General features: G+C 35.3%; 6 protein-coding genes and 2 pseudogenes across 6 annotated transcripts; 2 read left to right on the top strand and 6 right to left on the bottom strand.

Moving 5' to 3' along the window:
• Positions 1-639: 639 nt before the first annotated feature.
• On the bottom strand, positions 640-2,531 carry LOC105631650 (galactoside 2-alpha-L-fucosyltransferase). The gene is made up of 2 exons (XM_012213830.4): positions 2,174-2,531; positions 640-2,084 (listed from the first exon to the last, which is right to left on the bottom strand). Exons 1-2 carry the CDS (start codon positions 2,328-2,330, stop codon positions 688-690), a joined length of 1,554 nt encoding a protein of 517 aa, XP_012069220.2. The 5' UTR covers positions 2,331-2,531; the 3' UTR covers positions 640-687.
• A 549-nt stretch (positions 2,532-3,080) lies between these two features.
• On the bottom strand, positions 3,081-4,897 carry LOC105631652 (galactoside 2-alpha-L-fucosyltransferase). Its single transcript, XM_012213831.4, has 2 exons — positions 4,629-4,897; positions 3,081-4,538 (listed from the first exon to the last, which is right to left on the bottom strand). Exons 1-2 carry the CDS (start codon positions 4,783-4,785, stop codon positions 3,169-3,171), a joined length of 1,527 nt encoding a protein of 508 aa, XP_012069221.1. The 5' UTR covers positions 4,786-4,897; the 3' UTR covers positions 3,081-3,168.
• Positions 4,898-6,294: 1,397 nt separating this feature from the next.
• On the bottom strand, positions 6,295-8,195 carry LOC105631653 (galactoside 2-alpha-L-fucosyltransferase-like). Its single transcript, XM_012213832.4, has 2 exons — positions 7,848-8,195; positions 6,295-7,756 (listed from the first exon to the last, which is right to left on the bottom strand). The coding sequence occupies exons 1-2, from the start codon at positions 8,047-8,049 to the stop codon at positions 6,372-6,374; spliced, it is 1,587 nt and encodes a 528-aa protein (XP_012069222.2). The 5' UTR covers positions 8,050-8,195; the 3' UTR covers positions 6,295-6,371.
• A 501-nt stretch (positions 8,196-8,696) lies between these two features.
• Positions 8,697-10,162, bottom strand: LOC105631654 (galactoside 2-alpha-L-fucosyltransferase pseudogene; annotated as a pseudogene).
• A 2,313-nt stretch (positions 10,163-12,475) lies between these two features.
• On the bottom strand, positions 12,476-14,100 carry LOC105631279 (protein ELC-like). Its single transcript, XM_012213349.4, has one exon. The coding sequence runs from the start codon at positions 13,957-13,959 to the stop codon at positions 12,700-12,702; it is 1,260 nt and encodes a 419-aa protein (XP_012068739.1). The 5' UTR covers positions 13,960-14,100; the 3' UTR covers positions 12,476-12,699.
• An 873-nt stretch (positions 14,101-14,973) lies between these two features.
• On the top strand, positions 14,974-17,779 carry CRR22 (Pentatricopeptide repeat (PPR) superfamily protein). The gene has a single exon (XM_012213350.4). It carries the CDS (start codon positions 15,108-15,110, stop codon positions 17,553-17,555), a length of 2,448 nt encoding a protein of 815 aa, XP_012068740.1. The 5' UTR covers positions 14,974-15,107; the 3' UTR covers positions 17,556-17,779.
• A 2,128-nt stretch (positions 17,780-19,907) lies between these two features.
• Positions 19,908-21,182, top strand: LOC105631655 (cytosolic sulfotransferase 5 pseudogene; annotated as a pseudogene).
• Positions 21,183-21,267: 85 nt separating this feature from the next.
• On the bottom strand, positions 21,268-24,478 carry LOC105631281 (Myb/SANT-like DNA-binding domain protein). The gene is made up of 3 exons (XM_012213351.4): positions 24,256-24,478; positions 22,517-22,873; positions 21,268-22,416 (listed from the first exon to the last, which is right to left on the bottom strand). Exons 2-3 carry the CDS (start codon positions 22,868-22,870, stop codon positions 21,862-21,864), a joined length of 909 nt encoding a protein of 302 aa, XP_012068741.1. The 5' UTR covers positions 22,871-22,873; positions 24,256-24,478; the 3' UTR covers positions 21,268-21,861.
• Positions 24,479-24,843: the final 365 nt, after the last annotated feature.

Raw genomic sequence — 24,843 nt, 5'->3', positions numbered from 1 at the left:
CATTAAATTATAATTTTATTAATATTTTAATTCAAAAGTTAAAGAAAATCATAAATTATGGACTTTGTAATAGGTTTTAAAATAAAAATTTTCATATATTAATTTGACTATAATTTAGGGACTAATTTATTTTTTTTTTAATTTTAATTTTTGATATTTTTTAAGTTTTTTTTTTTTTAAGAAAAGAATGTTTAATTATTGTTAAGGTAAAAAAGCATGACATTATAAATAAAAGCTAGAGGGTTAGCAATATCCACTCCACATAACTAGACATAGAACCAGTGGCTCGGCTAAGGAATGAGCGGTTTGATTCACTGATTTTTTAATCAACAAAAAAGATTAATTTATTTTAATAAGTTTTTAATCATTTATTTTCAATATGTATTAATTTTATAAAATGAATGATTAATTTATTATTAAATAAAAGTGAAAATTTGAAAAGTAAAGAGTTTCTTAATCTTCTCTATTTCTAATTAAACAATTGATGAATTATTATTTTTTATCACAGAATAATTAAATATTTTTCTATATTTTCCTATCATATTAAATCCAATTCTTTCTTTAATTTTTACTACATCAAATTAATAACAAAAAAACAAAAGTAAATCATGGAAAAAAATATTATTCTTTTCATTTCTCCACAACAAATTGAACATGAATGATAATTAAATAACAATTACATAACCGCTAATTAAAAATATTAGAATCATCATTAAAAAGCTTGAGTCCTCTAGGTTCATCTTCACAATGCATGATATGAGGAACAATAATACCCATATCAGCTTTCACCTTCGTCTTGCAATCACGAGTTGGCGGAAAATGGAAACAAGGTTCCTTCGACATGACTCGCCGGCAAGCTTGATTGGGTTTCTTCCAATTCTCAGGCTTGTAAAGAATCCATGGCTTTAAACCTCCAAGCCCTTGAGCTACATACCCAAAAGTTGACCAAGAGCTAGTAACCAACACATCACTCATACTTAATAGGTTCATTTCAACCCATGCCTTCAAATTATGCATATTATCTCCAAATTGCTGATGCTTCTCATGGCTTGGCTGACAGACCTCAATTACCTCTCCATTTCTAGTTGGAAATGTCCAATACATGTTCTTTAAACTTTCATAGAATTCTGTATATAAAGATGCTATTAGAATAGCTTTTGAGTTTGATGTTCGGTTTTTCGATATGAGTTCTTGTTTGTTTACTTCTGGTAACAGGTTTTCTTGCATTGTACAGGCTAAAATTTGATCCATCACAATTTGGAAACTACTAGCTTTAGGGTTAAATATTCTTATTTGCATACCAATTCTTTGATCTGCTTTGGCTAAATAAGACTGATAAAACCTAGTGATTAATCCCCATGCCTTATTTGAAGGGTTAAAAAGATACCTACTCAAGAAATGGAAAACAGTTTCTTTATCAGGAAACATCTTGTCTAGTTCTTGCTCGAAAGACGGGATCAAGAAGAGAAATGGAATGAAGTATTGGTCTGATTTGAGAATCAACCAAGGCACTTTTTGAAGAAAATCTTGGTGTTCTTGACAGTAAAAAAGCTTATCAGAATCATCACAGTTGAAAGCTAGAAAAAGATAAGCAAATGGCGGAGATGACACTTTATTTACATTAGTAATGTTATTCCTTACCATGTTTCCATATTTGTTAGGAAAGTTCAGATTGAGTTTCTTGAATTCTCTCTTCAGGGGATAATCCTGAGGCAACAACCATGAAGTATTTGGAAATGGCTCGCAGAAGAGATCAGCCATGTCAGTCTCATGTTCTACAAGCAAAACTCTGTTTGTAAGGAGAGCGTAGAGAAATGCTGAAGCCATAGTTAGTATCCTGTTTCCTAAACCTTCGAGCGGTGTCCAGACTATGTAATTGCACTCCGTAGGACTTGAAATGTTGGCAGAATTAATTGCTTTTATGGTTTGATTGTAGGATTCTGTGTAAGGTCCACAATTCTTGTGAAGAATTTCGTAATTGCGTAGCTTTGAAAGAAGGTATGGAGAAGGCTTGTGAGGCGAATCTCTTCGATATATAACAGATTGGTATCTGCTTAAACAAGATTCTTCATCAAAAACTGAATCTGTGAATTAAAAAGTGGAGTAAGAAAAATGTTAGGACAATCAAGTCTAGAAGTTTCTGTCACTTTCTCAAGAAAATAATAGATCTTACCAAAAATAAAATTTGTAGCATTGTCTGCTTTTCCTCGAACAACCTTTGCTTTAGCGAATTCTCCAATTAGATCAAACATGTGATTTTGGTAAATGACTCTGAGCAAGATCATGGTAGAGAAAACTATGAAACAAGCAACAAAGGCTAAGGTCTTCATTGCATACTGAAACCAAGTACCTCAAGAATTGAAGAAGATGATCAAAATTGTCTCTCAGTTAACACAGAATGCTATCTGATCTCTCAAGCCATGGTTCTTAATTTTCTAGAGGTGGAAAGAATTGACTAAATGAGAAGCCCAATAATTCTTTTAGTAGAGAGATCCAAGAAATTTCTTTTTTTTGGGTTGTTGACCATTGAAGTAACCATGTGGGCTAGAAGGAGAATGTAAAACTGATTATATATATATATATAAAAGAAGGTGGGCAGATGGTGGCCACTAAAGTAAATTAACAATTGCAATAATGGTGTTTTCAAAAAAAAAAAAAAAAATTGCAATAATGGCCACTCAAATGCATTATTAAGACAAAGAAACGTTGACCTTTTAAATTCAATTTTTATGAAGTCAAAAAGTTTTACTTTGGCCAAATTTTAGGTCAAAAATAAATTCTTTGATCAAGCATTTGTTAAAATAAAATCTTAAGGAATCCTAGCATATATGAATCTGATCCTAGCGTATGTTCATATGATCCTAATGTATCTGATTCTAATCCTATTGTATCTGTATCTGATTCTCGTGTATTTGATTCTTTTTCTTTTTTGTATATACCTAGTACACTTATAGAAAGGTGTTTTATAACGTAAATCATACAACAATACAATATAAATTCCTTCTCATTCAATTTGGTATCAGAGCGTTTCTAAGCAATATCAAATCCAATTCTTTATTAACAAATACACAAGTAAATAATGGAAAACAAATTAATCTTCTTATTTCTTTGCAACAATTTGAAAATCAATGATAATTTAAAAGTACAAAACCACTAATTAGTAGTATTCTAATAATTAAAGAGCTTGAGTCCTGCAGGTTCATCCTCACAATGCTTGACATAAGGAAAAATACTATCAATTTTGATCTTCGACTTACAACCATATAAGGGTGGATCATGAAAGCAAGGTTCTATTGACATGGCTACTCCACAAGCTGTATCATTTGTTCTCCAATTCTCAGGCTTTTTAAGAATCCATGGCTTTAAACCTCCAAGGCCTTGAGCTACATACCCAAAAGTTGACTTAGAGCTTGTAACCAACATATCACTCATACTCAGTAGATTTATCTCAACCCATGCCTTCATATTATGCATATTATCACCAAAACGTTGATTCTCTTCATGGCTTAGCTGATACACCCCAATTGACTCTCCTGTTCTAGTTGGAAATCTCCAGTACTTGTTTCTTATTTCCTCATAAAATTTTGAATATAAAGATGTTATTAGTATGGATTTTGATGATGTTCTGGTTTTCGATGAAAAGGCTGCAGTTTTACTCTCGTCTACTTGTGCTAGCAGATTTTGCTGTTGACTACAAGCTATAATTTGATCTGTAAGGATTTGAAATGAAGTGGCATTAGGATTGAATACTCTTATTTGAAAACCAATTCTTTGATCTGCTTTGGCTAAATAAGCCTCATAAAACCTTGTAATTAGCCCCCATGCCTCATTTGAAGGGTTGAAAAGATATCTACCCAAGAAATGGAAAACAGTTTCTTTATCAGGAAATATACTGTCCAGTTCTTGCTTGAAAGATGGGATCAAGAAGAGAGATGGAATGAAGTATTCATCCGATTTCAGAATCAACCATGGAATTTTTTGAACAAGCTGTTGCTGCTCTTCACAGTAGAAAGTCTTGTCTTTGCCACCAGCTAACAAGATATTCACAACAGAAGGTAGTGACTCTGAGGATGCATTAATGGTGTTTATGCTAATCAGGTTCTGAAAAACATGTGGGTATTGATGACTAACTTTTCTGAATTCACTCTTCAGGGGAAAATCCTGAGGCAATGACCATGAAGTATTTGGAAACGGCTCGCAGAAGAGATCAGCCATGTCGGACTCATGTTCGACAAGCAAAACTCTGTTGGTAAGGATAGCATAGAGAAATGCTGAAGCCATAGTTAGTATTCTGTTTCCTAAACCTTCAAGCGGTGTCCAGACTATGTAATTGCACTCTGTAGGACTTGAAATGTTGACAGAATTAATTGCTTTTATGGTTTGATTGTAGGATTTTGTGTAAGGTTCACATTGCTTATGAAGAATTTCGTAATTAAGTAGTTTTGAAAGAAGGTATGGGGAAGGCTTGTAAGGCGAATGTTTTCGATATATAACAGATTGGTATCTGCTCAAACAAGGTTCTTCAGCAAATCCTGAGTCTGTAAATTAAAAAGTGGAAATAAATAAAATGTTAGGACCATCAAGCCTGTAATTTTCTGTCACCTTCTCAATAAAATAATAGATCTTACCAAAAAGAAAATTTGTAGCGTTGTCTGCTTTTCCTGGAACAATCTTGACATTAGCAAATTCTCCAAGTAGACCAAACATGAGATTTTTGTAAATGACTGAGAGCAAGATTGTGGTGGAGAAAACTATGAAACAAGCAACAAAAGCTAATGTCTTCATTGCATGCTGAACCCAAAGTATCTCGAGAATTGAAGAAGATGAGCAATTGTCCCTCAACGAACACAATTCTCTCTGCCTCTCTGAAAAATGATTGAGCTCATCTTAATTTAAGTCATTTTGCTTCTTCTGAACTTATTAAGTTTTGACAGAGCTTAAAAAATCTGTAAGTCAAGGTCATCATTTTCTGGAGGTGGAAAGAATTGACTAAATGAGAAACCTAGTGGTAATTTTTTAGTAGAGAGATACAAGAAATGGTTTTCAGTAACCTTGGCCACATGGTTTTCAGTAACATCAATGCACAAACTCAACAGCTACCTAATCCTGCAAAACGCTAGTTGTGGACTAAAATCAATTGACAATTAACAATGGCCACTTAAATGCACTATTAAGACAAAGAAACTTTGACCATTTGTTGTGTGGTGCCCACTCAGTGGGACCCACCCATGTCGAATATTAAAAAAAAAAAAAAAAAGGGAGAAGGCATGCAACCGTACACAGCTCATGCTCATGCTCATGCTCATGCTCATGCCCATGCATCCTTCTCCTATAAATATAGGAGAAGAATGCTTCTTAAATCACACCAACGGAAGCAATATATATATATATATATATATATAGAGAGAGAGAGAGAGAGAGTTCGGTAGAGAAAAATAGTGAAGACAATTTGGGGTATTTTTGAGAAACACTTTTAATGCCACTATTTTTGTATTACTCTCTTTGTAAGCCTACTATTTTTAATAGTGGAAAAATAATTCAGAGTTTGTCCCTTAGACGTAGCCCTGAACCACGTAAATATCTGTGTATCACAATTTTATTTTTCCGATAATTATTCTCATAATTTTTATCGCCGATCCCTAAGACATTTAAATTCAATTTTCATTAAGACAGAACTTTTTTACTTTTGGCCAAAGCTTTCAGATCAAAAATTATTTGGTTGGTCAAAGCATAAAGCTTTGATGTGGATAGGCCATAAAGCTTTACACTTTCTTTACATTTTCAGCTACAGAAACAAACATAATCATAAGTTATTTAGAAATCAAAATTCACTTCATTGAAAATTGCACCCCGTCGTAGTAGTTCTGTTGAAATGAGTAGAATTGAGTCCTACTGCTTTAATGTAGGATCTGGTGAAAGGTTCGCAGCACTTGTGGCGATTTTCGTGTTTTCACAGCTAGGAAAGAAGATAAAGAGAAGGGTTATAGGGTGAAGTTTTGTGAAATTGTCATAAAATCTAGACCGAATGTCTGCTTATGCAACATTTTTCATCATCAAATCCTGAAGCAAAAAACCCACCAAGCAGTTTATTTATACCTTCAGAATCTGAAAATTGGAAAGAAAGTAAAATATGTATTTTATAATTATTACACGAAACCCATAAAATATTGCTGGCCTCTTCAATCTATGTCCTGATATTTCCATTATGACTTGAAAATGTTCCAAAAATTTTCATATCTGTGGATTTCATGTTTACAATTGCAAAATCTGTCAAATTGATACATAGATAAAAAATGGAAAAAAATATTATCTTTTTATTTCTTCAATACAAATTTAAAATCAATGATAATTAAATAAAAATTACAAAACCACTAATTAGTAGTGTTATAATTACTAAAAAGCTTGAGCCCTCCAGGTACATCCTCACAGTGCTTGATGTGAGGAACAATACTATCAACTTTGACCTTTGACTTACAGCCATACAAGGGTGGATCATGAAAACAAGGTTCTATTGACATGGCTAGACCACAAGCTGAACTATTTGTTTTCCAATCCTCAGGCTTTTTAAGAATCCATGGCTTTAAACCTCCGAGTCCTTGAGCAACATACCCAAAAGTTGACCTAGGGCTTGTAACCAATACATTACTCATACTTAGTAGGTTTATTTCAACCCATGCCTTCATATTATGCATATTATCCCCAAAACGTTGATTCTCTTCATGGCTTAGCTGATATACCCCAATTGACTCTCCTGTTCTAGTTGGAAATCTCCAGTACTTGTTTCTTATTTCCTCATAAAATTCTGAATATAAAGATGCTATTAGTATAGATTTTGATGATGTTCCAATTTTCAATGGGGAGCCAGCAGTTCTGTTTTCATCTACTTGTGCTAGCAGATTTTCCTGTTGACTACAAGCTAAAATTTGATCTGTTAGAATTTGGAATGGAGTAGCTTGAGGATTGAATACTCTTATTTGCATACCAATTTTTTGATCTGCTTTGGATAAATAAGCCTCATAAAACCTTGTAATTAGTCCCCATGCCTCATTTGAAGGGTTAAAAAGATATCTACCCAAGAAATGGAAAACGGTTTCTTTATCAGGAAACATACTGTCCAGTTCTTGCTTGAAAGACGGGATCAAGAAGAGAGATGGAATGAAGTATTCATCTGATTTCAGAATCAACCATGGAATTTTTTGAACAAGCTGTTGCTGTTCTTCACAGTAGAAAATTTTGTCTTTGCCTGCAGCTAACAAAATATACACAACAGATGGTAGCAACTCTGTCGATGCATTAATGATCTTTTGCCTTATCAGGTTCTGAAAAATATGTGGGTATTGATGATTGAGTTTTCTGAATTCACTCTTCATGAGAAAATCCTGAGGCAATAGCCATGAAGTATTTGGAAATGGCTCGCAGAAGAGATTAGCCATGTCAGTTTCATATTCAACAAGTAAAACTCTGTTGGTAAGAACAGCATACAGAAATGCTGCAGAAACACTTAATATTCTGTTTCCCAAACCTGCAGTGGCTGTCCAGACTATGTAATTGCAGTCTGTAGGACTTGAAATGTTGACAGAATTAATTGCTTTCAGGGTTTGATTGTAGGATCCTGTATAAGGTCCACAACGCTTATGAAGAATTTCGTAACTGCGAAGTTTTGAGAGAAGATATGGAGAAGGCTTGTGAGGCGAATGTTTTCGATAGACAAAAGATTGGTATCTGCTTAAACAAGATTCTTCATCAAATCCTGAATCTGTGAAGTAAAAAGTGGGATATAAGTAAAATGTTAGGACAATCAAGCCTGTAATTTTCTGTCACTTTCTTAAGAAAATAATAGATCTTACCAAAAAGAAACTTTGTAGCACTTTCTGCTTTTCCGTGAACAATCTTGGCTTTAGCAAATTCTCCAATTAGATCAAACTTGTGATTTATGTAAATGACTGAAAGCGAGATTATGGTATAGAAAGCTATGAAACAAGCAGAAAAGGCTAAGGTCTTCATTGCATACTGAAACCAAGTTCTCCAACAATTGAAGAAGATGAGCATTTGTCTCTCAATTAATACAAAATGTAACAAGTCTCTCTCAAAAATAACTGGGCAGAGCTTAGTTTAAAGTCAATTTGCTTCTATCAAGCTAATTAAAATTTGGCAGCTAAAACTCTGCAAGTCATGGGTCTTCATTTTCTTGCAGTGGAAAGAATTGACAAAGTGAGAAACCCAATAATTTTTCAGAAGAGAGATCCAAGAAAAGGTCCTCAGTTGTTCACTATCGAAGTAACCATGTGGCCAAGTTGACATTACCTTGAGTGTATTGAGGACATAAACCGGGAGAGTAGATTCCGCCGCAGATATTGATTTACCGCCACCCAGAAAGATGGGCCACTGCTGCTTTTGGGCCTATACCGTATAATTCGGCCATCATTATTGGACTTGTCGTCCAAAATCCATGAAAAACGACAGCTATGTTCTTTGAACCTTGGGAGAGGAGTACTTGAAGTTTGGTCAGTCTATCGCCAGTTCATATATATTTGTGTCTTGGTGGTGCTAAATTTGTTATAGAGGACGAGGGAAAATTTTCCCTTGCCTCGGTAAGCTGCAAGAAACTTACCTGCCGTGTTGTGTTTCGGACACTGATTGGTGAAAATTTATATTTTATTTTTTAGTGGCCGCTTATCTTATTTTCATGAAAGAAATTAAAATTCAATAGTTTCTAAACAGAAGTGTTGTAGTAGTTTATTAACAAGCTTCAGTCCAAAAGTGCATCCTCACAATGCCTGGCATGAGGAACAACATTACCCATATCAACTTTGACCTTTGAGTTTCAGTCAAATGAGGATGGTCCATGAAAACAAGGTTTTATTGACATGGCTAGACCGCAAGCTGGATAATATGTTTTCCAATTCTCAGGCTCTTTAAGAATCCATGGCTTTAAACCTCCAAGGCCTTGAGCCACATACCCAAAGGTGACATAGAGCTTGTAACCAATATATCACTCAAACTTACTAGATTTATTTCAACCTAGGCCTTCATATTATGCATATTATCCCCAAATTGCTGGTACTCTTCATGGCTTACCTGGTATACCCCAGTTAAATCTCCTGTTTTAGTTGGAAATCTCCAGTACGTGTCTCTCATTTTCTCATAAAATTCTGAATATAGGGATGCTATTAGTACAGATTTTGATGAACTTCCATTTTTCGATTGGACGGCTATAGATCTGTTTTCATATACTTGTGCTAGCAGATTTTGCTGTTGACTACAAGCTAAGATTTGATCTGTAAGAACTTGGAACGATGTAGCTTCAGGATTGAATACTCTTATTTGCATACCAATTCTTTGATCTGCTTTGGATAAATAAGACTCATAAAACCTAGTAATCAGTCCCCATGCCTTATTTGATGGGTTAAAAAGATATTTACCAATAAATGGAAAACAGTTTCTTTATCAGGAAATATCCTGTCTACTTCTTGCTTGAAAGATGGGATCAAAAAGAGAGATGGAATGAAGTATTCATAAGATTTCAGAATCAACTATGGAACTTTTTGAACAAGTTGTTGCTTTTCTTCACAGTAGAATATTTTGTCTTTGCCAGCAGCTAGGTAAAAGTACACAACTGATGGGAGCGATTCTGCTGATGTATCAATGAAGTCTTCTTCCTGTGCCAGGATCTGAAAAATATATGGGTATTGCTCATCGAGTTTTCTGATTTCACTCTTTAAGGGAAAATCTGCAGGCAATAACCATGAAGTATTGGGAAACGGCTCGCAGAAGAGATCAGCCATGTCAGACTCATGTTCTACAAGCAAAACTCTGTTCGTAAGGATAGCATATAGAAATGCTGAAGCCATAGTTAGTATTCTGTTTCCAAAACCTGCAAGCGCTGTCCAGACTATGTAATTGCACTCTGTAGGCTCGAAATGTTGACAGAATCAATTGCTTTTAGGGTTTCATCATAGGATTTTGTGTAAGGCCCACAATGCTTATGAAGAGTTTCGTAATTTCGTAGCTTTGAAAGAAGGTATGGAGAAGGCTTGTAAGGCAAAGTTTTTCGATATTCGATTGATTGGTATCTGCTTAAACAAGATTCTTCATCAAACCCCGAAGCCAATAGTCCATCATTAGAAAATATAACAGGTTGGTGAGATTCTGAATCTGTTAAATAGGAAAGGGAGAAAGAATAAAATTAGGACAGTCAAGTCTATTTTCCATCACTTTCTCAAGAAAATTAATGATTCAACCATTATCTGATGAAATATTTTACCAAAACCAGATTGAGCAACACCTTGACTTCACCAAATCCCCAACTTGGATAAAAATTGCAATCTGTGTAAATCACTGACAGAATGATTATAGTAGGGAAAGCTACCAAACGAGTAACTAAGACTGAATTCCTCATCTTATCTTCTTACAGAATCCCAAACTTAAAAGACTTTCAAGTTTGAGAACTCTGATTTCTCTGTTATAAAAATGGAAAATATTCAGATTTCTTTGCAACTTTTAGGACTTATTCTAATAATAAACGATTGCAAGAATCAAGAATTTTGTCATCATCTTTCTCTGAAATTGGAGAAAATAGAATTAACGTACCTCAAAACTAGAAGAAGACGCAAATGGCCGCTTTGATATTAGACTTGTCTCATAGCACAAAGCCAACAACTCTCTAACAGTTTGGCGCTGCTTTAAAGACAGTTCATTATAACAAACAAAGGTTTGGCCGGCAAGAAATACGTGAGTCTTTTCCAAGCAGCGAAACGAGTTCTTTAAGAATATACGGGGACGAATCTTGCATTGGTCTAGTCTTAGAATGGGAGGGCAAGAATCTTTAAAATCTATTGAAAAATAAAGATTATGATTGAAGAAAATAATGTATTAAGAAAACCTGTTTTTGTTTAAAAATTTGAGTATTATTTTTGACTAATGAAAAATAAAGATTATGATTAAATTCCATTCACTAATTGTTTTCCTATATATGTGCGTATTTTCCTAATTTATATTCACATTATTTACACAAATTTAATACTATATGGAATGGAAGTATCGATAGGTAGAAGTAGAACAAAGAAATAAAAAAGGCTAAAGACATTATCTATAAAGAAATGACAAAACTCATATGTTTGGAACCGTTATAAAATTCCACCATTCAATATGAAAACAGATATTGATGATAACACTCCACCAGATCAAACATTCACAAGGCTAACCATTTCATTGTTGGTTACTTGAATCAAGAGCCGGTATATAAAATGGGAAACAGGAATTGGCTGTTCATAGCATTCGACAAACCTCGACTCAGTGTAAACTGCTACAAATACAATGCAAAACTTTACTCCATGATGATCATGCACAAGTAATACATTGATACCTTGGTTTTTGCTTCTGAATATTAATAGACAAAACATGGATGAATAGAAATAAATGTTGGAGAAGCTCCTCTTGGACACACTAAATATTATCCTAGTCTACCAGAGCACTTCAATTACGAGAAATTCACACCAGAAAATGGAGCAGAACTGAACAGGCTCAGCCTTAACAAATGAATTCGCAATATAATTCTTTCTCAGTAACAATGGCACAACAAAAATGAATGTCATCTTGCTGACTTAAATTAGATGCCTTACATATATTTATAGAGCTAACAGGATCAACTATGCCCCTTTTTTCAACATAATTATACATATAAACATCAGGCACACCAAACACAGATTGTAAGCATATGTTAAGCAAGATGGCCTTATTTGGTACCACTCCTAGATACAAGGCACAAACCAGGTCTCCTAATCTCAATTTTGCAACACAATTGTACTATAGCAAGAACTGTTTTACCTTAACAAGAACAGCAACTTGACTAAGAACTTGTGCTACTAATCTAAGATCTTTTCCAATGTCAACACCTTCAGAACCTATGTAATAAATTCTGTCCATTCATAATCACAATTTTAAACACATTTTTCCATTTTTCAATCAGGTAAATAATTTTGGTAATAACAGAGACATAGCATAGAGAAGGATTTAGCATCTGTATTTTTCTTCCCATTAATTATTAATTAACATGGATCAATAGAACTATAAGATATTACCCAAGCAACTGCAACACATTTTACTTTTACTTGATAAAGGTTAAAAAATAATTGCGATTAATTAAATAGAATATTAGGATTGAGGGGGAAGTGGGAAAATTGACTTCATGATCGAACAAGTTCATAAACTGGTTTTTCTCCTCTAAAGACATTAGAAAATCTATGGCCACATATATACACACATAAACACATATGGTCAACATAGTTTTTGCGATATTTCATAAGGTTAATGACTAGCTAATAATGCAAAATGCATATCAAAAACTATAACTAGTAAAACGGCATACATTGTTTTTCAAAGATTATCCCAATTTAAGTCCAATAGTAGCATAAGAATCACACCTGTTTGACTAGAATCTTAAAATTCATATACGAATTTACATGACTCAAAATAATGAGTTTCAACAAATCAATCACTGAATGAGAGCAATATAATTCAGAGAAAATTTGTATTATTTTCCTATCAATACAAATCAATAAGCAGCAGTAACAACAAGAAAAAAAATTAAAAGAGAAAGAAAAGTATAAAACAGTTCTTAATAAGAATCTAACCTTTTACTATATCTCATACAATATCTTTTGAATAGCTACAAAATGTAGCACAAACACCATTACTCATTCAGTTAGCATAATGTGGCGCCCTAGCAGCCATATTAGCAACCTGAGCCTGCATCTGAGCAGCTCTTACTTTGGCAGCAGTAGCCCGATGGAAAAACTGCTCTCTTGACAACAATCTTACATTCCTCAAGTACTGATCAAAGGGCACTGCTGCGTCCTGCACTGCCTTATCTAAGGAATAAACCACATCCTCAATTGCTAAATCTGCTGCTGTACACTCTAACATCTGCTTTGATAGAGGATCAGTGCACTCAAACACATTGTCCACATCCAAGGCCCCTGTATTCCCTTTTGTTTTCCCACCATTTTCTCTCAACCAAGCTTCTAGAACATCTGTATTCATCAACACAACCTGTAATTGCCCCTCTAAACCCTCTTTCTCATCTTGCATCTCCTTAAGTCCTTTACTAATCTCTTCCTCTCTCCTCCTCAACACAGCCTGAGCACTGAATAAACCTTCCATCTCCGCCTCCCTTGCTTTTCTCAATTGCAAAATATCCCCATGAACTGTCTCCACAATCTTATTGATCGCATTTCTCTTATAAACCTCCGCAGCATCTTCCGTTTGTGGACGCGTTGGCTGACCACTGGTACCCCCGTATGGCGATGGCGGGTACGGCCTATTCATCGGACGTGGATATCCGCCATGTCCTCCAGTGGGCCCAACGGATCCGAAACTCGACGAATGCGATAAATTGGATTGATTGGCACCATAATTGATTGAGGGGCTAGGGCTGGGGCTATGACTAGGGTTAGGGTTCGGGCGGCGTTGAGAATAAAGAGGAGGATCACGGCCAAAAACCCCGCCTAATTCACGGACTAGATCGACGAGATTAGAGCTGGGGTAAATCCAATTTTGCAAATACGGAACAGAAACTAAGCCAGAAGGGTTAACATGAGGGTGAGGTCGCTTGATGATCATGTCGCGCGTGGGATTCACATAGACACAAGGCGGGTGGCGAGGGTAGGATTCCATGAGCCAGATTATGATGGGAATGTTGTAAGTGACACCTTGAAACGGCATAGGAATAGTGCCATCGGCTTGGAGGAGGTTGACGGAACGACCATCGTTGTGGGTAAAGGTAGCAGTTTTAGGTTCGAGAGAAGGGTGGGTAGCGATGAGAGCGAGGAGGTGTTGTCGAATTAACCATTTGGTGTCTTCAGTGTAAGGGAGAGAGGAGGGGCCGCGTTGAGAGAGAACTGAAGAAAGAAATTGTTGAGTCGCCTGGTGATTCGGTTGAGTTGCCGGTGGTGGCACCATTGGGTCGATCGGCGATGGGTTGGATTCTAGAGAAAGAGGTAGAAGAAGAGTAAACTGGAGGAGACCCGACTACGGGGTAGCTTAGGAGAAGAAGAAATGGGTTTGCGCGTACAGTTTATTTCTTTTGCTATTTAGATTAATGTTTTGATAATCAAAAACGAGCCCAATTACCTGACGGGCAAAATATACATGCACGCGTGTCTTTTTCTTCTGCTTTCAGCACGTAGGCATGCTATCGGTTCGAATCGAATCGAAATCAAACCGTAATCAACCCGTATTTTCTTATATCAAAGCCGATCCGGAAATTTCACTTAAGTTTCTGATTAAGAGAATACTTGATTCCTTTGTTTTTTTTAGGAAATTCCTTCCTCTCAACGTATGAGTATCAACATTATATTAATTGTGGTGATAAAGGATTATAAATCTTTATACAAGTCAAATTGGGATGAATCCGATCGATCGAGTGTGACCTAATTGATTTTTTCACTCATGTGAAAAATAATAGATTTTGAATTCAAATTTTCTCAAGCAAAATATTCTTTACCAATTTGGTAAGGATATGCTACCATTATTATATAATCTCTTGTGTTATTTCAGATTATTCGACCTTTGGTGAATAAAAAAAAGTTGATGAAGGAAATATTACGAATCGAGCGATTAATAAATTTTATATTATTATCGTAAAAATATTATATAGTTTTCCTTCTAAAATTATAGTCCAGTTTTCTTTTTAGGTATCCTAAATAATAATACATTTATAGTTTTGGAAATATTTATGAAAAATTAATATTAGTGAAATTTATTATATAGTGATAGTGAAAAAAAATTTAAGAAAATTAATTTTAAAATCTAGATAAATTATTTATGCTATTTTAAAAATTTAAGGAATTATTAATATATAATTTTTAAAGATATATATGAAATAAAAAAAGTATAGAATTTGACTAATTATTCAATGAAAAATACCTGGGATTATAATTTTTGAACCAGCAAGCATATACTATTAAATCCTTCATACACTTCATATTTTTCTATTTATCCATTTCAGAAAAATCGTAATTCGAAACTTTTTTCCCTCCACAGACAAATTGATTATAACTGTAGTGTTGCTGGGAGCGAGGACAACATTGTGAGGACGCGGGAGAGAGATGAGCTCACAGCTCTTGCCTTTCGCTTCAACACCAACGCCACCATCTTCACCGCTCTACTCCAAAACACGCTCTTCTGCTTCCCCCACTCTTTCCAAGAGAATTCACATTCCTGCTTACATATACAAACACCCAGCTGCCATTCTTTTAGAACTTTGTACTTCCATTAAAGAACTCCACCAAATCCTCCCACTTATCATCAAAAACGGCTTCTACAACGAAGAGCTCTTCCAAACCAAGCTTGTTAGCCTTTTCTGCAAGTATGGTAGCTTAACTGAAGCGGCCTGTGTTTTTGAACATGTTGACGATAAATTAGAAGCCCTTTATCACACTATGCTCAAAGGTTATGCCAAGAACTCATCTTTAGATGCTGCCTTATCATTTTTTTGTCGAATGAAGCATGATAATGTTGAACCTGTTGTATATAATTTTACGTATTTGTTGAAACTTTGCGGTGATAATTCGGATCTTAGGAGAGGTAAAGAGATTCACGGGCAATTGATAACTAGTGGGCTTTCCTGGAATCAGTTCGCTATGACTGGGGTTGTCAATCTGTATGCGAAATGCAGAAAAACTGACGATGCATATAAGATGTTTGACAGAATGTCTGAAAGGGACTTGGTTTGTTGGAATACGATTATTTCTGGGTATGCACAAAATGGATTGCCCGAGGTTGCGTTACAGTTGGTTCCAAGGATTTTTGAGGAAGGGCATAGGCCAGATTCAATCACGATTGTTTCCATTTTGCCTGCAGTCGCCAATATAAAATCATTGAGAATTGGCAAGGCAATTCATGGATATGTTATCAGAGCTGGTTTTGAATCTCTTGTGAATACTTCAACTGCACTGGTGGATATGTATTCCAAGTGCGAGTCAGTGGGGACTGCTAGAGTGATTTTTGATGGGATGAATCGTAGGACTGTTGTTACGTGGAATTCAATGATTGATGGGTGTGTGCAGAGTGGAGATCCTCAGGAAGCAATGGCGCTATTTCAGAAGATGCTAGATGAAGGGTTTCAACCATCTGATGTTACTCTTATGGAAGTCTTACATGCCTGTGCAGATTTGGGTGATCTTGAGCAGGGGAAGTTTGTCCATAAACTAGTGGATGAATTGAAGCTAGACTCTAATGTTTCTGTGATGAACTCTTTGATTTCAATGTATTCCAGATGCAAGAGGGTTGATATCGCTGCCAATATATTTAAAAACCTGCAAAATAAAACACTTGTATCTTGGAACGCCATGATATTAGGTTATGCTCAAAACGGGCTAGTAGACGAGGCCTTAAATTCCTTTTGCGAGATGCAATCTAGGAATATAAAACCAGATTCATTCACAATGGTGAGTGTGATTCCTGCTCTTGCAGAGCTATCTATTCCGCGTCAGGCAAAGTGGATTCATGGAGTTATTATTCGAAGATTTTTAGACAAAAATGTTTTCGTGATGACTGCTCTTGTTGATATGTATTCAAAATGTGGAGCCATTCACACTGCAAGAAAGCTCTTTGACATGATGAGTGAAAGGCATGTGATAACTTGGAATGCGATGGTAGATGCTTATGGGACACATGGGCTTGGAAAAGCAGCTGTAGAGCTTTTCAGGGAAATGGAAAGGGGCTCTATCAAGCCAAATGATATTACATTTCTCTGTGTTCTCTCTGCTTGCAGCCACTCAGGTTTGGTGGAAGAAGGCCTGCAATACTTTGCCAGCATGAAGAATGATTATGGACTAGAGCCCTCAATGGATCACTATGGAGCCATGGTTGACCTTCTTGGTCGAGCTGGCCGGCTCAATGAGGCCTGGGATTTTATTCAGAAGATGCCCGTTGAGCCAGAAATAACTGTTTATGGTGCAATGCTGGGTGCTTGCAAAATTCACAAGAATGTTGAGCTGGGGGAGAAGGCTGCAAACAAACTCTTTGAGTTGAATCCAGATGAGGGTGGATACCATGTATTGCTTGCAAACATATATGCCACAGCTTCAATGTGGGAGAAACTGGCTGAAGTAAGAACTATGATGCGAAAGAAAGGACTTCAGAAAACACCTGGTTGCAGTTTAGTGGAATTAAGAAATGAGATTCATAGTTTCTATTCTGGCGGTATAAGCCATCCCCAATCCAAAGAGATCTATGCTTTCCTCGAGACGCTAGTTGGCAAGATCAAGGCTGCTGGTTATGTGCCGGACACCAGTTCAATACATGATGTGGAAGATGATGTTAAGGAGCAGCTGCTGAATACGCATAGTGAGAAATTGGCTATTGCCTTTGGACTTCTGAATACAAGCCCAGGAACGACCATACATATTCGGAAGAATCTCCGAGTCTGTGGTGATTGCCATAGTGCGACAAAGTACATTTCACTTGTGACTGGGCGGGAAATCATAGTGCGTGATATGCACAGGTTTCACCACTTCAAGAATGGATACTGTTCATGTGGAGATTATTGGTGAATTTGGCTCCTCAAGTGTCTTGATTCTTGATTATTTGTATACAACCACTACCAGCTATAATTTTTAAAGGCCAAGAGGCTTAGAGGTACATAAGGTTTCTGAGAGTTCTCAGCCCTTTTCTTCTGAATCTTTGGTGTATCATCCATGATTAAGCTATCATGTACAACCTATTCATAATCGAAATCTTCAATAACAAAAACCACAAGGTTTTCTCTTGGAAGGTACATGCTATGTTTTCAAGCTATGTGACTAAAGGTATTTCTAATCTCCTGTAATTAGACGTCACTAAAGGTTTCATTCATATGCTATGATATTAATTTAATGGCATTAAAAGCTCATGCTGTGCTGCAGGCAGACCTAAAAAAATTTTGAAATGTATTATGATGAATGATTGATCAATATTACATGTATAAACTGATGCATTGAGTGAATCAGCAATGTTACTTGCTGCACCATTAGCAAATTTGTTTTTTATTTTTAGTTACAACATTATAATGGCTGTAAAAATCATAAATAAATGAACAGCATCATTTCCTCCCCAAAAGTATCATCATTTGCATCACTTCTTAACATTTCATTGATTTTATCTCTATTTGGGTTGTGTATTTTGATATTTTCGTTATGTATTTAATAGATCCTTTTTTGCTTACTAGTTGAATTTGATTTTTATGAATGTATCTTTTGACTCTGTGTAATTCTTCTCCCATGTTAAATGAATTATCATATTTCATGTTGGGGGAAAAAGGTAGTTGGAATAGTGTCATAAGTATTTGAACATATCAACTTGTTTTGATTTTGTCAAGCTAGCATCCAACGGTACCATCTCATACTAACCTATTTCATTTCCATTCTTGCCACTGGTATGCATGTCCAAAACATCTAATATTTCACTTTTTTTGCTCTTTTTCCCTCAAACTCAATAGTCAATACCAGGTCTAGCAAAACAGCCCCGTCTTGTATCTCTATTCATGTCTTCTTCATGGCTGCCGACAGCCATCTGCTTTATAGTTTGTTTTGTGTTCCATCACCTTCTGCTGTTGTACTATCGGATGAAATGCTTACCTGCAAACTAGGCGGTAGGCAGTAGGCAGTAGCTACAGCTTGACCCACAAACCTTTCGGTCTTTCCCTCTCTGTAGCTTACACTTGCTTCACACCGGACCGGCCTGGCCGGTTTGACCGGTTCAACCTCGAACCGAAAGTTGGTCCGATCTGGTTCGACATGTAAAGTGGACAGGTATGAAAACCGAATAAAACCGGTTTGAACCGGAAAACCGAATTGACCCGGTCAAACCCGGTTTTTGACTTTTTAACATTTTTGTTTTTTTACTTCACCCAATGTGTCCTCGACCATTATCAGTGCAATCAATGCATATATACGTATAAAGTTATCTAGTAACTTGTACAAATAATTTAGAATGGCAAGAGTTTTCTAAAAAAAAAATTAAAAATTAATAAAAAATAGCGTAGTTTTTTTTTTCTAAATAATAAACTGATTTATGGCGTTAATAAATACAATAGATTTTTACAATAGTTATGATTTTATTTAATTAATAAAATTTTAATTTATTTTTTTAAGTATTAATAATATAACTAATATTAATTATATTAATATATATGACGTGTAAACTATTTTTTTATTTTTATTTAGTAAAAAAATAGTAATTACTTTGAAAAATGATAATAGAAATTTTAATATTCAATTAATAAATCATAATTAAGTGCCTAATATTTTAGGCATTATATCTCGTTAATATATTAAAAAAATCTTAAAATTTTAATAATTTTTACTTTCAATATTAAAATAAAATATTTTAAAAGGAGGAAAATGTTAAAATTTAAATATAGATTTGATAATTTATTGAAAATTAAATTAAATTTGAATTTGAGATTAAATGATAATAAAATTATTTATTTATGTATAATTATTTAACTTCAATGTAGAAAATTCTTTATAATTTGATAAGAATATTATATTATCTAAAAGAATAACTTGAAAAATAATTTTACAATTTTAATCATATTATCATTATTTTGTTATAAGATTGTGCATCAATATACTTTTTAACTTTATAAATAATTCATTAAAATACAAATAAAAAATATCTATTTATTTTTTATTTTTAAAGTTATAAGGTGTGTTATGAAACTACAATCCAACATACCATTTTAGTATTTCATAAATTTAGTTTTGCTATATAATTATATAATCAAAGTCAAAAATTATATTTAAAAGTCAAAATCCAGTGAAATTGAATCGATTCGGTCCAACTACAATCTAGTAATAACCCCGGTACGATGTCGGATCCGGTTTTAAAAACATTGCTTCACACCACTGTAAAGCGAGAAATTGTGACCCGCACAATTATTATATGGTTTCTGATCCTAACACTATAGCATACTAAAACTCATTTTACCATGGATTCATCTTGCCTTTCCAAAGCCTTGCTTGAACAACTTCCAAGGGAAAGATTTTGGGGTATTTCTAATCTCTGCCAATGGGAAGGGGCTTGGTATGCAGAATATCAAGTCCCGACACTGATTGCGGTACAATCCCACTTCAGAGCGCATGATGATGATATTATATTATATTGGCATCGTTCATGAAAACAGGTTCGACATGGCTCAGGGTCCTTTGTTTTTGCATCATGAACAGAAATGTCATGGAGGAAGAAGAAGAAAAAGAAGAAGAAACTGACCCTCTAGCCAAAAACCATCCTGCGTTCTATGTGTGAACTCTTGAATCTCAGGTTTACAAAGATAACCCTAATCCTGATCTCTCAAGCATAGCTTCTTCGAGGCTCTTTCACACTCACGCAATATAATTCACTGCCAGATTCCATCAGGAGTTCCAAGTGCAAGATGGTGTACATAACCAGAAACCCGAAGCACACTTTGGTGTCAAATGTGGTATTTCTTTAACACCAGGTGGAAATCTGAGCAAGGTCATTATCCTTTCGACAATGCGTTTGATGCTTTCTGAAAAGGGAGTGTCCATGGAAGGCCATTCTTTGAACATGTCTTGCAGTACTGGAAGGAGCACTTTAAGAGACCTGAGAAGATAATGTTCCTCAGGTATGAGGACTTGAAAAGTGATCCAAAAGAACAGGTGAAGAAGTTGGCTTCATTTCTTGGAAAGCCATTTGCTAAGGAAGAGAAGGTTGACAAGGTCTGGAGGAGATGTGATTTTCAAAGGCTCAAGAACTTGGAGGTGAACAAAAATGGTGTAGATCCTTGGGCTAACATGCCGAATAGTTCATTCTTCCCAAGAGGTGTTACCGGAGATTGGAAGAATCATCTCATTCCGGAGATGGCTGACAAACTTGATGAAATCGCATGCATAAACTTGAGGGTTCTGGTCTTGATCTGTGATATTTGATTTCAGAGTAATCCTTTCTTTCTAAGGTTGTGAAATGTTCCCAATGCAAGGGTTCTAATGTAACAGTTTACAGTTGATTCTAATGTACCAGTTTCTTAGTTTAGTGCTTTGTGCTTCCTAAGTGCTCCTGTCTTAGTTTTGTTATAATTTAAGAAAATTAATTATTTAATCCCTGTATATTTTCAGACAGAGAAATAAAGGAATGTAACATGCAGATCCTGGGTTCAAATGAAATCCTATTATTCCTCAGATTGCTCAGAAATTCACTTCACACCAATGGACCAATTAACTAACAAATAAAAGGGTCCCCATTATGCAATATAAGAATGACAAGTTGAGAACAATAAAGATTTATGATCCATCATTTGTCACCCCATAAATTTCATTGATACAACACCAACCAGCCAGATGATTTCTTAGATACAGACTCAAGGATAAACGCCCAACTTTAACTAGCCATATTCAACTCAGTCCCATCCACCAGAAAACTGAAATTTCATGGAAGATTGACAAATAGACTACCCAAAAACTTATCACTGATGAAAGTAATGATTGCAGAGTAATAAACAGTTGACATTAACTTGACGTATTTGATGGCAACCAACTAGAACATTAAATTCCATGGGAGGGCCACGCGATGGAATTTCAGCAGATGTGTTCAAAACTAAGAGATCAAAGAGCAACACCTTACCTCTTTAAAAGGACAAAGCAAGAAGTGATGATCTTACAACAAAGCGCTAGCTTCACTTCAAAAAGACACGGCAAAGAGGCTGGTCAATGTCTCTACAATACCAGCTTCTAGCTCTAAACTTTCATCCTGAAATCATCTAGTATCTGTACATTCACCTCCAAACATCAATTAAGGTTTAATGTGCAAACATTCATCAAATAATTCTTTCTTAAATTTGCAAAGTATGTATGCAACGTGTCACTTCCACCACCAAAATTGTCGAAATAAATATATCTTCCTCATTCGGGTATTATACGTCATAAAGGCTCTGGCTTTAATGGGGTCAGCATTCAGATATTCAAAAGCATACATTTGTTTAGCCTCTTCTAAGCCATCAATCTCCATCACAGCCTGTAGTAGTTCTGATGAATCGACTGTAACTTTGTTGTGCTCCATTGCATCAGCCAGACGTCGAATACTCGATGCCACTGCCAACATTGCATCTTGAAGAGCTTCTGATCCACGGACACGTTTGGGGAGTTGTCTGATAGGCTGGATGAGAGGAGGTTCTTGACTACCATCTGGTATACAATCTGGCGGTCCCGTATAAGATTCTGTTCCATCAGTCTCACTCACATCTTCTGAACTTTGTGATAGGAAGGAAGGAGAATCTTCTTCAAAATTCTTTGCCAGATGACCTCCATCTTTCATCTTAGCCCAACGACTGGGGGCTTGGTAATTTCCACAAACAATTTTTAGTTCATCATACATCTCAATCTGCTTTCCTCGAACTCCTTTTGCATCAGGATGTGCCTATTCAACATGTTTGAAAAACACCAACCCAAAGCAGTAAACAAGTGCGTGGAAGGAAACATCTACATAAAAATGATAGAAGTAAGAAATGAAGGCATACCGCAATGTATCTCTTCCAAAGATCGTCGCTATCACATTCAATCATCTTTGTGCTGGGGTTCCACCTGAATCCATCTTGACTTAGCATATCCCTTATTACCTTGTACCTTTTCTTAATTGTTTTTAGGCGATTAACAACTTTTTGATTGTTCAAGTTCAAATTAAAGCGAGAATTTACAGCAATACAAGCAGCAGTATATGCATTCTCATTAAAACATTTATCTATTTTATTTCCATTTCTAGCCTGAATAGCAAGAGCTTCAATAAGGCACTTGTCCATAGCAATAGACCAAACAACATTTCTTCCTTTATGCTTCATCTCCCTTCTCTGTGCTTGCAAGTCATAGTGGTCCATTTACTGACACAATGAAAAACAAATAGATTTATGAATTTATTCCATGCACTAAAACAGAGTTTAACGACTGTTAAAAGAGTAGTCTATCACCAAAAGCGTACTACGGAAAACAATAAAGTTAAAAATTCATTAAACAAACAAATCATGAAAATGAAGTAATTAAGAACAAAATACAATAACGTGATTCAATATCTCAATAGTACATAGTCAGTGTACATATCCGAGCAAATCCAAAGTACGAAGACTTTATGTTTCTGGCAAGATCAAGCAGGTTATCCAAAAACAAGAATGAATTATTCATGTTATATAGGAAGTATACTGCACAAACCAAACTGTGATTGCACATGAACAACATGCTCACAGTAAAAAAAAAGAAAAAATAAGAGAGAGAGAGAGAGTAGAGCTGCATGATACTCAATTAATTCCACTGACATTATCAGATAATGGTGCAAGTAAGCCAGTAAATTTTCTGCTTAGATGACTAATAGAGAACTCCAAAAGCTGGGGAGGATCTTAGACAAAAGCTATCGCTCTTCAATAAAGGCATCTTCATATTGACTAGGCCACAAGGCAGTCAATGAGTCTAATAATAACAGAACTGCAGACAATCTACAAGCTCTGAAATGCGATGTTGTGTCCGATAGAAACAAAATTAAAAATGTTTGTTCCAGTGGGAGGAGAAAGGGCAAAACCGTTGAGAGGTTCTCTCTGTAAGACAATGAGTCTACATGAATCTACATGCATTTGGACAAAATAGAACAGATTCGATTTGGTCATAAACAAAGAATCAGCCTCAATATCTACACCCATGCATCTTGATTTTCATTCCTTCGGAAATTTCATGGGAACACCAAGAATACTTAGTTACCTTGAGAGGAAACAGCAATATTGCCCCATATTACAATATTGCCACTTGATCTTGTTACCTCCACTGAGCAGTCAATAAATTCACATATAAACTAAATCCATGCCCTTAACAAAACAGATAAAATGCTACCAACATAACAATTTGACCTAGTGACAAGTATAACAATCACTGTATTCATCTTCCACAATCCATATTCAGACGGGCAGTGACACCAAGCTGGCATCTCAAAGATATCAGCAAGCCCCTTCAGTTTACTAGCAAAAGGAAACAAATTTATTCAACTTCTCTTTTCGTTTTTTCTGGCTCAAAAAATGATTCAAACATTTTTTACTATCATATAAATTCAAAATAAAACATGTATTTAGGATTAAGACCAAAATGAACTCCCAAGAAGAACAAAGATGAAAATAGAAAAGCCATAATCATCAACTTCACAGATACAAAGCACTCCGCATGAAAAGATTTTTCTAAATTAAACTAGAAGCCAGAATATGTATATATCACAAATGAAAGAGACCTTAGAGAAATGAGAGCCTGTCAGATCGGTGACCGGAGGATCGCCGGAAGAGGAATCGCAGATGATTAGAGAGGGAAACTGTTAGATTTCATTTGATGCATTAGGGCAAGGGTTAGGGTTTTTTTTTTCTCGGGAAAAAGAAAATAAGAGTTGAAATTTTCCCGAGCTGTGACACTTTCTCGAAAACCAAACGCGTGGAAAGAAAAGTTCAATTTTCTCGGATGCCATACGGTGACATTCCGTTCACTATCGTACAAGAAGGACTTATCATTAGTCGCCACGTAGACAATACTAAAATACTTCTTGTCCTCCTGTGCCTCGCGCAACAAAGTTAACCTGTTTGCAGAACTTTACAAGTAAACTCCAACGATACGACAGCACCAGTTTAGAGTCACTTTCCTTGCGTAATATTTTTTTCTCATTTTTTTTATTATTTTTCCATTTTTAATTTGGATAAAGGATTTAGACTTAGGGATAGTAGTATATAATTATAATTATAATGAAATGGAAGAGCGTTGCGTGTCTATGATAAAATTATTATATAAAAATCAATTATAAAATATAAATATTAGACGGTTTTATTATAAA

Source organism: Jatropha curcas, chromosome 1 (assembly GCF_041381405.1).
Source record: "Jatropha curcas cultivar XTBG-Jc1 chromosome 1, XTBG_Jcur_1.0, whole genome shotgun sequence".
NCBI lineage: Eukaryota > Viridiplantae > Streptophyta > Magnoliopsida > Malpighiales > Euphorbiaceae > Jatropha > Jatropha curcas.
The sequence above is the reverse complement of the archived record's forward strand: the minus strand, read 5'-3'. Positions and strand labels throughout refer to the sequence as shown.